Source organism: Vulpes lagopus, chromosome 21 (assembly GCF_018345385.1).
Source record: "Vulpes lagopus strain Blue_001 chromosome 21, ASM1834538v1, whole genome shotgun sequence".
In the NCBI taxonomy this organism is placed as follows: Eukaryota; Metazoa; Chordata; class Mammalia; order Carnivora; family Canidae; genus Vulpes; species Vulpes lagopus.
Window position 1 is genome coordinate 20382478 of NC_054844.1, and position 14275 is coordinate 20396752.

Sequence of the window (14275 nt, forward strand, 5' to 3'; positions counted from 1 at the left end):
AAATTACAATTTCCTCTCTTTCTTAATTGGCTTGTAGAAATGCAGTCTTCAGCAAAAACTGTATAGCAAACATGAAGTATAGTGCATTTACCCTATGGACTTAAATGGGATTTAGCTTACAAAGTTCTTGGCAACAAATATCAATTATTTCATCTCATTCCTCGATTTTCCAGGAAATCTTTTTTTCTCTACCTTATTAGATCCAGAAAACTGAAACATAACAAATGGCTTTCATCGAATTCTCTTATTCTTCATTGCTATATTGGCATGAAAACTCCATGAGGATTTACTGAATGATTCAAGTATAAATATTTCAAACCAGTATTTCCTTCATATTTCCCATTTATTGTTTATTTCTGAAGGAGTGACATTTTATTAATAACTTGCTTTGGTCATTCTACTAGACCTTTCCAATTTATATGAATATTTACAAACAGGGCCTTTTCTTTTCAGCCCTATCTCACACAGCACTAAGACACACTCAGAAACCACTCACGATGTCTTTTGATGGATTGCACACACCTTTCCTTTGCTCCTATTCTTTTCATTTGCATTATTTGCACTATTATGTATTTTGCTTAGCTCTTTTCCCCCTGCAAAGTGGCTTCTTATTCTTCACGGGTACACTCATGCATCAGTTGCCAAGGTAAAACAGTCACACTTGAATGTTTCAGATATAAGAAAAAGATATACCTTCATCTTCATCCTCCATTTGGGCTTTGGCCTCTCTTGAATACATGGCTCTTCGGAGGGTTTTCCTCTCTAGAGTTGTTTGGTCAGCTTCCATATCCTACAGTAAATACCGTATTCATTCATTCATTCATTCAAGGAGCTCACAGCTGCAGGAAGGTTTTTGACTTACCAATCAGTGACCCACACATACCAATCGTTAGTTATCTTTGCCAATCTTGGGCTGTTTGCTCTCTCTAGAGATCCACAACTCCTGTCATAGGAGTAGTTGTGAGGCAATGTCTGAGGTTTGTAGGGTTTCAGAGCTCAGAGATGTTGCCAATAAGAAGCCAGGAAAAGTACCAACTATACAATAGAACTGACCCCAGGAGCAGGGACACCTCCTCCAGCCTTAAGGCATAATTCCATCACTGCTATTTGTTTTATCTTTACCTCATTTTCAGTTACTCCCTGCAATTCTCTAAAGATTTATTCATGTTAATAAGTATCTTCCTTTAAAAATGCTTGCAGTTCTAGACTGGTTAAAACACTGTCACTCACCCCCTCTTATTATAAATTATTAAATCAGAGTGAGTTTCTTTAGGTTCTCACTAAGGCTGGCTGCATAAAAGAAATGGACTTCAATAGGCACTGAAGTAAGCAAATGAAAAGGGTAGTTAGGTGCGAGCAGTTTAGGAGAAAGCCCTGGGCGGGGAGGGATATGCAGAAGGAGAAGGAAAACATTCCCCAAACAAACTTGGTGAATTTTTCAGGGTTGCTTCAGATTTGTTCTGTGCTCAAGACAGGGAGAAGCATTTCATTTTCTCCACTCCTCTGCTTCCAACACTCTTGTCCCCTGGGCTTCAGAACTGGAGTGGTAATACCAGTTTTGATACACTGTGGGTTAAATCAGCTGCTGCAGGACAGTTTGGGAAACTAACCATAGCTTTGTGTCTATGAGGAAATGCATTCTGAGTTCCAAACGACTGACACACAAACTTTTGGAATCTATGGTAAATTGAGGGCTTTCTGTATTCTCTCTCTCTCTCTCTCTCTCTCTCTCACACACACACACACACACACACACACAATCACAGTTTGGCCATTACATCAATAAACAAACAAACCCTTAGTGATCAGTCTCTAGGTAGTGATTGTTGTTGTTTTTGTTTTGGCCTTATACAACATGTGTGATTTAGGAGACTTGCTAGAAGCTCTATTGCTTCCAGATTCTTGGTTAAAAAAGAATAAAAGCTAAAATGTCTCCTGAATAGCATTTTTTCAGAGACAATTTCATATCAGCTTTTAATTTGCCTAATGATATGAAAACTAGTGCTGCTACATGGGATTAAACACAAAATTAAAAATTATTCGATTCTTTGTGTCTAGTGTAATAAAATGAAATGACCCCGCACATTGGAAAACAGCGTATTTGGTTCTTGTTCAACTCTCCCTGCTACGTGAGCAAAAGATTGAACATCTTAGATACTTAAAAAAAATCTGTATTCATTTTCCTTATAAGTAAATGCTCATATTAGGTTCATTACAGGTTAAATATTTTAAATTACATTGATATTTGGCTTAAGTAAATGTGATTTTAATTTCGTTTCTCTTGTAAATATTTCTTGGATGCCTGTTACCGATTGGATCAAGGTGAGGGCTGGAGGCTGGGGGAGGAGACACCAGATAATACTAGATTATTTTGCTTATAACAATATGAAGATAATGGTGCCATCCAAGATAGAATTTTTTTATAATATTTAAATTAGCTCAAAGTGTTATCTCTTCCTTATTGTAGTTTTCACTGCTATCCTTGTAACATATTCTTTGGTTGGCCCCTTAACCCTTAAACTGACAGTTGTGTCTAAAGCCCAGTGATAGGATATTTTGTTTTGCTGTCCTTCTGTGCTTGCTTGGTCTGCTCTGGTTGTAGGTCAGCCTTTCTCAACTTGGCACTATTGACATTTTGGCCAGATAACTTTGTTGTTGTCAGAGATGCACTGTAGGATGTTTAGTAACATCCCTGTCTTCTACCCAGGAGACACTAGTGGCACCTGCCCTCTGCCCTCCCCCCAGCTGTGACAACCAAAAATGTCTCTAAATGTTGCCAAATGTCCCCTAGAAAGCAAACTGGACCCTGGTTGAGAACCAGTGCTCTTGGCAAACACGGGATCCTGCCACATAACAAAGTAAACAAGAAACTGATTCTCCCCTAGTGTGATTCTCCCTGCCTTCAGATGAATTTCTGGTACCTGCCCTTCCCAAGGTGGCAGTAAATCTCCTTCCTTCCCCAGGTGAGGATTCTGGACAGGTGCATGGTTCATTCTGGTTTCTACTGGCCACTGTTCAACCTCACAACTGCATTCACTCTGTCCACACCCTAACTTGCTCCATATCTCTGCCAGCTGATTTATAATCTGGTAATGTGTCTTTAATTATAGAGCTATGCTATCTCAAGTGATCACTTCATTTCTAAATACAACTTAATGGACTTTCTTCCTGGCTTAACAGTCAGTATTACTATAAAATCAAGCCAACAACTCTCTCTCTCTCTTTTTTTTTTCCAGATCTTCTTTCCAAAGTAAACCATAAGTGGCCCTACTCCTTAAGCTTACGTCATATTCTTTTGTCCCTGGCATCTAGGTCCCTGTAAAAAAACCAACACAACCACAAGTTGTTCTTTCATTGCACTCAGTCTGGTTTCCAATTCTGTTATCACCTCACTCAATGTTATATTTACATCACACATAACATTATACTGGAATTACACTGAATACAGACCTTGGTTTAAGTCCAATGAGTACCACTTAGTATATGTACTATGCAACTTAGAAGTAACATAACCTCTCTGGGCTTCAATTTTCTCATCTGCAAAAGTGAGACCCTATTTTCTTTACTTATTTTCTTTATTTTATTTGCTTTTTTTCCTAGGGGCTTGTAAATGAGCTTAAATTAAATGAGTAAAAAAGCCTTTGTGGACTTTAAAAACTATATCAATGTAAAAATTAGTTATTATCTCCTGATCATCTTCCTTCACTCCCCAGCCCTATTCCAGGCATGCATAACAACTTCAATCACAGCTCACAGCTCTTCCTTCTTTCAAAATCATCTTAGATTTTATTTTTCCCATGACTCTCCATTTGCAGGTGGTGAGTGATAATATCCTCACATTACAGATGAAGAAAAGATACACAGAAGAAAAATAAGATAAAATAATGATATACCATACTTCAGCAGTTTAAGTTTTAAATACACATATAATTATAATATGGTTCAAACCCAAATAAAAATCTTCTAAAAACCCGAGAGCACTTCATCCAAAAGATATCATTAGAATTTTATAGTTTCAAAGTAGCCTATTTGTTAATGATATATAAATATACAATTACTTTGGGTTTCAAATGAGGACCATTATATCATCAAATAATAAATGGTAGTACTCCTTTAAAGAAATTTTTAATAATTATATGGTATATTCATAACTCTTTTAAAATAGACTCTGAACTCTTCTAGACTATGAGCAATTACCTTTTCTAATTCTTGATCTTGCCGATTCATAAGTGTTTTCCAGTGTTCATAAAGCTCAACATCTTTGGTTTGGATGTCCTTCAAAGTTCCTTCTCTTAGTACACTTCCATCTTTCATGGCTATGATCTAAGGAAAGCACATATTAGCAGAACTATGATAAAAAGCCTTAACTGACCAAATGAATTACTTTTATCTCAGAGAGCATTTCTTAATGTCCTTATTTATATGACTATAATATTAAACTTAATGAAATTTCTTTTAAACTCTTACCCAGTCAGCATGTGTTAGATACTGTAATTTGTGAGTCACAAGAACAAGTGTTCTTTTGTCATCTTGCAGAAATTTCAAAATCCCTTCTTGCATTAAGTGATCACTCAAGTGAATGTCCAGGGCTGAGAATGGATCATCCTACAACCAGTAAAATGGAGAGAAGAGGAAACAATTTCTATATTCTTGATATAATTAAATTTTTCTAGAAACTAAAAACATAAGTAACTAAGAGTAAATTATCCCTAACATCCAATTTGTTAAAAACCAGACTCTGCAGGGACACCTGGGTGGCTCAGTGATTGAGCGTCTACTTTCAGCTCAGGGTGTGGTCCCGGGATGGAGTCTCACATTGGGATCCCCTCAAGGAGCCTGCTTTTCCTTCTGCCTATATCTCTGCCTCTCTCTGTGTGTCTCTCATGAACAAATAAATAATTAAAAAAACAGACTCTGTATATGTTTAAATTGTTGAGAAAAGGTAGAAAATTAAAAGTGAAGCTTTTATTTTTCTCTTTCACTTTAAAATTATTTAAAAAGTAATAACAATATCCCAAGTGGTTTGGATTATTATACAGAACATTCAAGCTCAAAAAACAACACCTCTTGACAACCTTTAACAATAGACCAAAGAAAGAATAAAAAATAATTCCAGTAGTTGAAACTTAGATAATATAAACAGACAGACTCCAGGCCAAGATGGCAACATAGGAGGCTCCTAAATTTCCCTCCCCCATGGGTGCTCTGCCTATGCAGCTATACACAGAGCAATTCTCTCTGAGACAAATCCAGAAACTAGTTGAGTGACTTCTACACATTGAGAAACTAAGAAAATACCCCATCTAAAAGATAGGAAAGGGTGAGATGCACTCTTACCACAAACCTCACCCTCTGTACAACACCATACAATTGGAGGGAATCCTAACTCCCATCTTCTCTCTGAGGAGTGAAGGATTGGGACCATACATCTAGTGCCCCAACTTTTATGACTGCTACCTAAGGGACAAGCCCCCCAAATCGCTTCGCTTTGAAAGCCAGTGGGGCTTACATTGGTAAGTCCCACAGAAATATAAGAAACAAAAAAGCAGCTGTTAACAGGCATATGCATGAATAAAGTGAGAATTTTAACATAATATATAATATTAACATCAATATTAATATTATTAATACTATAATAATAGTAATTTAAGGCATAAAATATTAAAAAGTACCAAACAGAAATCATAGAGCTAAGAATAGAATAGTTGAACTGACAATTTCAATAGAGGACTTCAACAAATAGCTAGATCAGGAAGAATAAAGGATCAGAGAATTGAAAGACAGGACAGTGAAATTAATCCAGTCAGAAGAACAAAAAGAAAAAAGAATGAAAAAGACTGAAGGTATCTTAACAGACTCATAGGACACAATTGAGAGGAGCAATATATTCATTATACGGGTCCCAGAAGGAGAAGTGAAAGAAAGGGGCAAAAAGCTTATTCAAAGAAATAATGGCTGGAAATTTCCCCTACACCTGGGGAAAGAAACATACATCCAGTTCCAGAAAACCCCAAAAGTACCAAAAAAAAAAAAATGACGAACTGAAAGACAGCCAAACTAGGCACATTAAAATTGAATTGTCAAAAGTTAGACAAAAAAAGAATCTTAAAAACAACAAGAGAAAAACAACTTGCTACTTATAAGGAAATCCCCATAAGTATATAAGATTTTTCAGCAGAAACTTTGCAGGCCAGAAGATAAGCTATACTTCTATGAGATACATAGGTTTTAAACCAAAGACTGTAACAAGAAACAAAGTTCATTTTATAGTGAGGAGATCAATTTATCAAAAGATCACAAAAAATTTAAATGTGTACCCGGCATCGTATTTACATATTTACATCATATTTACATATTTATATTTAAATATGTAAAGCAAATGTTGATAGATCCGAAGGGAAAAATAGACAGCAACACAATAATAATAGGACTTCAATACTCTACCTTCAACAATGGACAGATCATTTAGACAGAAATAAAATAAAATACAGAAAATACCAGCATTACCCTGATACTAAAAGCAAAGATGTTAGAAAAGTACAGACCAATATCCTTGATGAATGTAGATGTAAAAATCCTCAACAAAACATTAACAAACCGAATTCAACAGTACATTAAAAAGAATACACATCATGATTAAGTGGGATTTATTCCTGGGATACAAGGATGGTTCATCATATGCAAATCAATCAATGTGATCAATGTGATCAATCACATTAACAAAATGAGGAATTAAATGAGGAATTAAAATCATAAATCATCTCAAAAGGTGTAGAAAACACACTTGACAAAAATCAACATCCTTTCATGATAAAAACTTCAAAAATTTGGATATAGAAGATATGCATCACAACATAACGAAAGCCACATATGACAACCCCACAACTAAAGTCATTTTCAATGGTGAGCAGTTGAAAACTTTTCTAGTAAGATCAGGAAGGAGACAAAGATATCCACTCTCACCACTTTTATGCAGCACAGTACTAGAAGTCTTAGCCAGAACAAAGAGGCAAGTAAAAGAAATAAAAGTCATTTAAACCAAAAAAGGAAGAAGTAAAACCTCTGTTTGCAGATGAAAAATATTACATGTACAAATCCACCAAAAACTGTTAGAATAAGTGAATTATAGGATATAAAGTTGATACATGAAAATCATTTGCATTTCTGTACACTAAGAATGAACTATAGAAGGGAAATTAAGAAAACGATACCATTTACAATTACTCAAAAAGATTAAAGTACCTAAAATGAATTTAATCAAGGAGGTGAATATCTTTACACTGAGGAAATTGGTGAAAAAATTAAAGAGGAACAGATGGAAAGATATTCTTGTGTTCATAAACTGTAAGAATCAATATTGTTAATATGTCCAACTATCTAAAGTTATCTATAGATTCAGTGTAATCCTTAGCAAAATTCCAGTAGTATTTTTCACAGAATAGAAAAAAAAAATCCTTGGGCAGCCCGGGTGGCTCAGCAGTTTAGCGCTGCCTTTGGCCCAGAGCCTGATTCTGGAGACCCAGGATCGAATCCTGCGTCAGGATCCCTACATGGGGCCTGCTTCTCCCTCTGCCTGTGTTTATGCCTCTCTCTGTCTCTCTCTCTCTGTATCTCATGAGTAAATAAATAATATCTTCTAAGAAAAGAAAAAAATCCTAAAATTTGTATGGAATTACAAAAGACCCCAAATAGAAAAAAAAAAAAAATCCTGAGAAACAACAAAGCTGAAGACATCACATTTCTTGATTATAAACTATATTACAAAGCTATAGTAATCAAAACAGTATGATATTGGCATAAAAACTGACACACAAATTAATGGAACAGAACAGAAAGCCCAGAAATAAATCCGTGCATATATAGTCAATTCATTTTTGACAGAGGAGCCAAGAATATACCATGACAAAAGGACAGTTTCTTCAATAAGTTGTGTTGGGAAAATCATAAGCAAAGATTTGAATGAAACTGGCCTACCACCTTAACACCATACACAGAAATCAACTCAAAATGGATGAAGGACTTAAAGCAAAATCTGAAACCATAACAGAAAAAACATAAGTAGTAACCACTCTGACATTGGTCTTGGCAATGATTTTTTTGGATTTGACATCAAAAGCAAAGGCAAAAAAAGCAAAAATAAACAAGTGGGATTACATCAAACTAAAAAGCTCTGCAGTGCAACTATAGAATGAAGTAAAATATTTGAAACTACATATCCATAAGGAGTTAATATTACAAACATACAAAGAGGGCAGCCCGGGTGGCTCAGCGGTTTAGCGCTGTCTTCGAACCAGGGCGTGATCCTGGAGACCCGGGATCGAGTCCCACGTCAGGCTCCTGGCATGGAGCCTGCTTCTCCCTCTGCCTGTGTCTCTGCCTCTCTCTCTCTGTGTCTCTCATGAATAAATAAATTTATAAAAAAAAAAAACAAAGAAGTTTTACAATTCAATAGCTAAAAAGCCCAAATGACCCAATTTAAAAATGAGCAAAGAACCTAAACAGACAATTTCCAAAGCCATAAAAATGACCAACAGGTACATGTTCAACATCACTAGTCATTAGGAAAGATCAAATCAAAACCACAATGAAGTAGCCCCTCATACCTCTTAGAGAGTCTATTAATAAAAATACAAGCTAGTGAGGATGTGAAACAAAAGGGAACATTTGTATACTTCTGATGGGAATGTAAACTTATGTAGCCACTATGGAGAACAGTGTAGGTCCCTCAAAAAATTAAAACTAGAACTACAATATCATCCCACTTCTTCATATATATCCAAAGGAAATGAAATCCATTATCTCAAAGAAATACTCCCATGTTCACTACAGCATTATACACAATAGCCAAAGTATGGGAACAACATATGTTTCCATCAAAGATGGATGAATAGATAAAAAAAAATGTGCTTCTCTTGCTCTTTCTTTCTCTCTCACATACAGACACACTCGAGTATTATTCAGCCATGAGAAAGAATACTCTGACATTTGCAATAACATGTATGCACTTGTAGGACATTACGCTATGTGAAGTAAGACAAAGAAAGATAAATACTGCATGCTATCACTTCTATGTGGAATCTAAATTTAAAAAGCCAAACTCTAGAAACACAGAATAGAATGATAGTTGACAGGGTCGGGGGGCAATAGGGAGAAGTTGGTAAAAGAATACAAACTTTCAGTTATGAGATGAATAAGGTCTAAGGATCTAAGGTATAACATGGTGACTACAGTAGGTAATAGTGTATTATAAAACTAGAATTTGCTAAGAGAGCAGAATTCATGTGTTTTCATTCCCCTCAAAAATGTAAATATGTGAGGTAATGGATGTATTAATTAACTCAAGGCTGGGAATCCTCTTATATGTATATATTTATCAAATTATCATGTACATTTCAAATATATTTTCTTTGTCAAATATACTTCAATTAAAAAAAGAAATTTAAGGGGGAATCTAACTCTAGCCAAGTTAACTACCTTTGGTAGAACAAATCAACAATCATCATAGGAAAATATAAGTATTTAGAGGCTCTACAATATATTACCTACAATATTCGGGATACAGAAAAAAATTAACAAATACATAAAGTAATGGGAAAGTCTGGGCCATAGTCAAGAGAAAAAGCAGTCAGTAGAAACTATGACTCAAGATGACTCAGATATAAGAATTAATAGCCTTTTAAACAGTTATTGTAGATATACTCAAGGACTTGAAAATATATTTTTCAAGGTAAAGAGGCATAAAAATATTAGATTAAATGAGATAATATAAATAAAGTACTTAGTATAGTACCAGATAAATAATAGACACTAAATAAATAACAGCTATTATTATATTATCAGTATTAACAGTAGTAACTGCAAAAATACCATACCTACCACTGAACTGGCAACAACTGTCTTGGGAAGAAAGGAAATTTTTATGTACGAAGTGATTAAGACATTTAGAAAATAATTTAGCAAATTGTATTAATTGAAAAAAATTTAAAAATACAAAAATTATATTAATTGGTGATGATATTCCTGTTCATTATTTCAACACATATTTTATTTTTATATACACATCATAGTAGATGCTTGATGGTTTGGAATCCTGAGAAGAAAACTAGAAACTACTAAAGAAAACTGGAATGTTTCCAGAAAACAATGAATTAAAAAAGCAATTGACATGCAGAGAGGATGGTGAACAGATACATAATCACCAATTAGAATTATTATAACACAACATCATAATGGGAATGAGAGAAACTCAGGAGCAAAGAAGTAGAAGATAGTAGGGGTTTCTGGTAGAGAATTGGGAAGAGTGGAACAGTGAAAAAGGAATTCATAAGTGTTTCCTTCATCATACCTAGTTCTTTGTTGTTTCACCATACATGCAATATGAAACAAATTTTTACTTTGTCTTATGGGATCAAAAACAAAGTCTACTCATTCTACTACACTTAGGTTACGTAATTGACATATTTATAAATTATAACTGGGTGAAGAATTTCTAAACAATTGAGTAAGCACAATCACAGTGTATATACAGATAAATTGCATTGGCTAATTATCTGGACATTGAAAAATAAAAGCAATTTTTATTGAGACATTAATATCTCAAAGTTAGAATAAATGCATCTATGTGGTCATTATGCTAGTGATACAATTAACTCAATAATTTCACAAAAGTCTCCATCACTCTGCCTGCATCAACAGAACCTATAAGCAAGATGGTTTTATTAAAGTATTTAGAAGAAGCCTTATGAAAAATAAATATAGCAAGGCATTTAGAATAGTTAAAGCGTGATTTAAAATTACAATAGCTTTAATAAAACCAGTCTACCGATTTCCTAGTGATGAATAAAGAAGCAATATAATTAATATCTTCAAACAGCTTTTATGGGAATAAATTTAACAACAGAGACATGTCTACTGTAATCTCATTTATTTAAATCATGCATCATTTTGGACAATGTAATATTATCATTATACACACACATATATACACATACATATCTTTTTTTTTTTTAATTTTTATTTAATTTATGATAGGCACACAGTGAGAGAGAGAGAAGCAGAGACATAGGCAGAGGGAGAAGCAGGCTCCATGCACCGGGAGCACGACATGGGATTCGATCCCGGGTCTCCAGGATCGCGCCCCGGGCCAAAGGCAGGCGCCAAACCGCTGCGCCACCCAGGGATCCCCACATACATATCTTAATGTGCATGTATATATACTTTAAACATGATAATTAAACAAAATAGGCTTAATGACATAATTATCTTGATTGTCCTGAAATTCTTTTGGATGACATTAGGAGATATTTTAAAATCTTTCAGAACCTCTGGAGCATCTTAATGAACATTAATTATTTCTGAAATGTTCCAAGAGGAAGTATTTATAGGACACTGAATTACCTTTCTACTACCATCCAGTGAGTTTCTTTTTTTTGAATGATCATGGATATCAGCCTCTACTTGTCATTTAGCTTCTTTTTATAACAAGAAGAAACTCCTATTTGAATTTTCTAATTGTTAGATTTTGGATGAGTAATAGAGAGACCAACTGCCAATACATGGAATTTCTTTCAACAGAGAAGTTATAATGGAATTTAAGAATTCTTTAAAAGGGAGAGTTCAGGTATCAATAGAAAGTGATGTGGGATAAAGCAATGTTTCCACAGAAGTGGAAAAATATCACCAGTATTAGGGTTATACTAACAAAGGTTTTTCTCTCTCTCCATTTCCAATAAAGCAGCAAGATATAATGACCAAAGCTACTAGCAGATCACTGATTTTCAAAATTCAGGTATTATGTAGAGGTAACCTGATTGTTTCTGAAATAATTCACTGCCTCTGATTCAAAAAAAACCCTAAGAATCCCTTGTGATACAGACAAAACTATTCCAAATAATTCTGAAAATTTTTCACACAGAAATAGGACACGAATTGGAAATGGGTTTTTGATCATTCAGTTTGGTTTTCTAGAAAAGCCTGATCTTTAAATTTGTCAGATAGTAAGGCATAATGGAAAGTCCATAGTCTCTAAATTAAGCGGCTCAAATTTTAGTCATGACTCTACCTCTCTGATGCTGAATAGTTTTTCAAACTCAGTTATTTCATTTGCAAAATGGGGATAATAAAGCGACTTGTCAGCACATAAAATTACTACAAAGATCAAATAAAACCGTGTTCTAAAAGTCTCTGTAAAGTGTTTTAGAAGTGTTATATTATTATTTTCTTATAAATAAAGTCATGGTAGATTAATATTTTGCTAATCCCTTTTAAGCATCACAGTGAGAGGTTAGTGACTTCCAGGAATCTCTTAATAAGGAAGAGTGCAGTGGCTAAGAATACAGACTATGAAATTGGGCCATCTGGGTTTGTATGCTTGCTTCCCTATTACTATCTGTGTTACTTTGGATACATTATCCTCCAAAGCCTCAGTATCTTCATCCATAAATAGCAGTAATAATAAAATAATAATAATAATAATAATAATAATGCAAAACTTAACAGGATCGTTCTGAGAATTAAGTGAACTATGTGTATAAATCATGCCTATCATAAAATCATAAAATCTTTGATCCCAAAGACTATCATAAAATTAGAATCATGCCTATCATAAAAAGCTTTTATGAATGGCTGGTATTGGGGTGCCTGGTGGCTCAGTTGGTTAAGTGTCTGCCTTTGGCTTAGGTCATGATCCCGCTGGGTCCAGCATTGTCCTCCCTGCTCAGTGGGGAGTCTGCTTCTCCTCCTGCCCCTCCCTCTGCTTATGCTCTCTCTCTCTCTCTCAAATAAATTAAAAAAAAACTTGAATAAAAAAAAAGGATGTTTGCTATCATTTATATGCCATAGCTTCATTATGGAGCCTTTTGGTGTTATAATCAAATGTAATCTTTTTTTTTCCTTTTTAAAATAAATTTATTTTTTATTGGTGTTCAATTTACCAACATACAGAATAATACCCAGTGCTAGGGATCCCTGGGTGGCGCAGCGGTTTGGCGCCTGCCTTTGGTCCAGGGCGCGATCCTGGAGACCCAGGATCGAATCCCACATCAGGCTCCCGGTGCATGGAGCCTGCTTCTCCCTCCGCCTGTGTCTCTGCCCCTCTCTCTCTCTCTGTAACTATCATAAAAAAAAAAAAAAATTAAAAATACCCAGTGCTCATCCCATCAAGTGCCCCCCTCAGTGCCCGTCACCCATTCACCCCCACCCCCCGCCCTCCTCCCCTTCCACCACCCCTAGTTCGTTTCCCAGAGTTAGGAGTCTTTATATTTTGTCTCCCTTTTATACAACTTAATAAATATCTAGGTTTAATGGTTTGGGAATCATTCATTCTTTAAGATTCAGTTTGTATATGAACATTTTGGGGAGATACTTCTTTTAAAGAAAGCAAGTCAAAAGACCAATTCAATGAATAAACAATTCTTCATTTTCAAGAGCATATTATTTATTTTTATATACATACAGTTCTAACTATAATATATTCTTCCTATATTCAGTGAATATGTGTAAGTAGTATATGCTTTGCATGGATATACTTTTGGAAATAACTTATAAATATATTCACTGGTACACACAGCACATTTTTAGATGACATAAGGCTTCAAAAATAACTAATATACTTGATACATTATTAAGATGTTTCCATTTGGCTTTGATATTGTATAAAAGCTGATGTGATAAAGCTTAATTAAAACAAAACGTAACACCCAAGTAATTATTTGTGCAAGATCCTTAAAAATTGGAGTAATGTTCTTTTCTCCTTTGTTTGCCTTACCCAGCACAGAAGATAGCACTGAGGATATTCACTATATATTAATGGATGGAAAAGTAGGGGGGAAGGAAGGAAAAGGAAAGAGAGAGATGGAGAAAGGGGAAGAGGAAGGTAGGAAGGAAAGAACGTAAGGGGGGAGAGGCAAAAGGAAGGGGAAAATAGGACATTATAGGTAGTGATTTGACAGTATTATATATTTTAGAGAATCTTAGCTGATCAGAAAAACAATACTCAACAGACATGCTGTCCTATCCCAGATTTTGCCACTCACTCACTAGTCATTAGTCCTTGGGTAAAGCACTCTATACATACGTTTCTTCATCTAACATAAGGATACCATCTACCCTCACAGCACACTCATAAGAATCAATTGGGGTAATATTGTGGTTCAGAGTGCTTTGTTAATTTGAAACAATGGATGGAAGTGTAAGATATCATCATTTTGAGATAACTATTAAAACACATCAAAAGTATTTTTTTGCTGCTAAAATATTCAATTTCAGGTTGCAGTGA

General features: G+C 34.8%; 1 protein-coding gene across 8 annotated transcripts in view; it reads right to left on the minus strand.

Moving 5' to 3' along the window:
* The window catches only part of ABCC9 (ATP binding cassette subfamily C member 9), a 150483-nt gene that overhangs the window by 51522 nt on the left and 84686 nt on the right, over positions 1-14275 (minus strand). For all 8 annotated transcript variants that reach the window (XM_041736005.1, XM_041736000.1, XM_041736007.1 and 5 more), the window contains 3 exons: positions 4468-4605; positions 4198-4323; positions 694-790 (listed from right to left, as the gene is read on the minus strand). In XM_041736005.1, coding sequence (XP_041591939.1) covers positions 694-790; positions 4198-4323; positions 4468-4605 — 361 coding nt within the window. The remainder of the gene's footprint in view (positions 1-693; positions 791-4197; positions 4324-4467; positions 4606-14275) is intronic.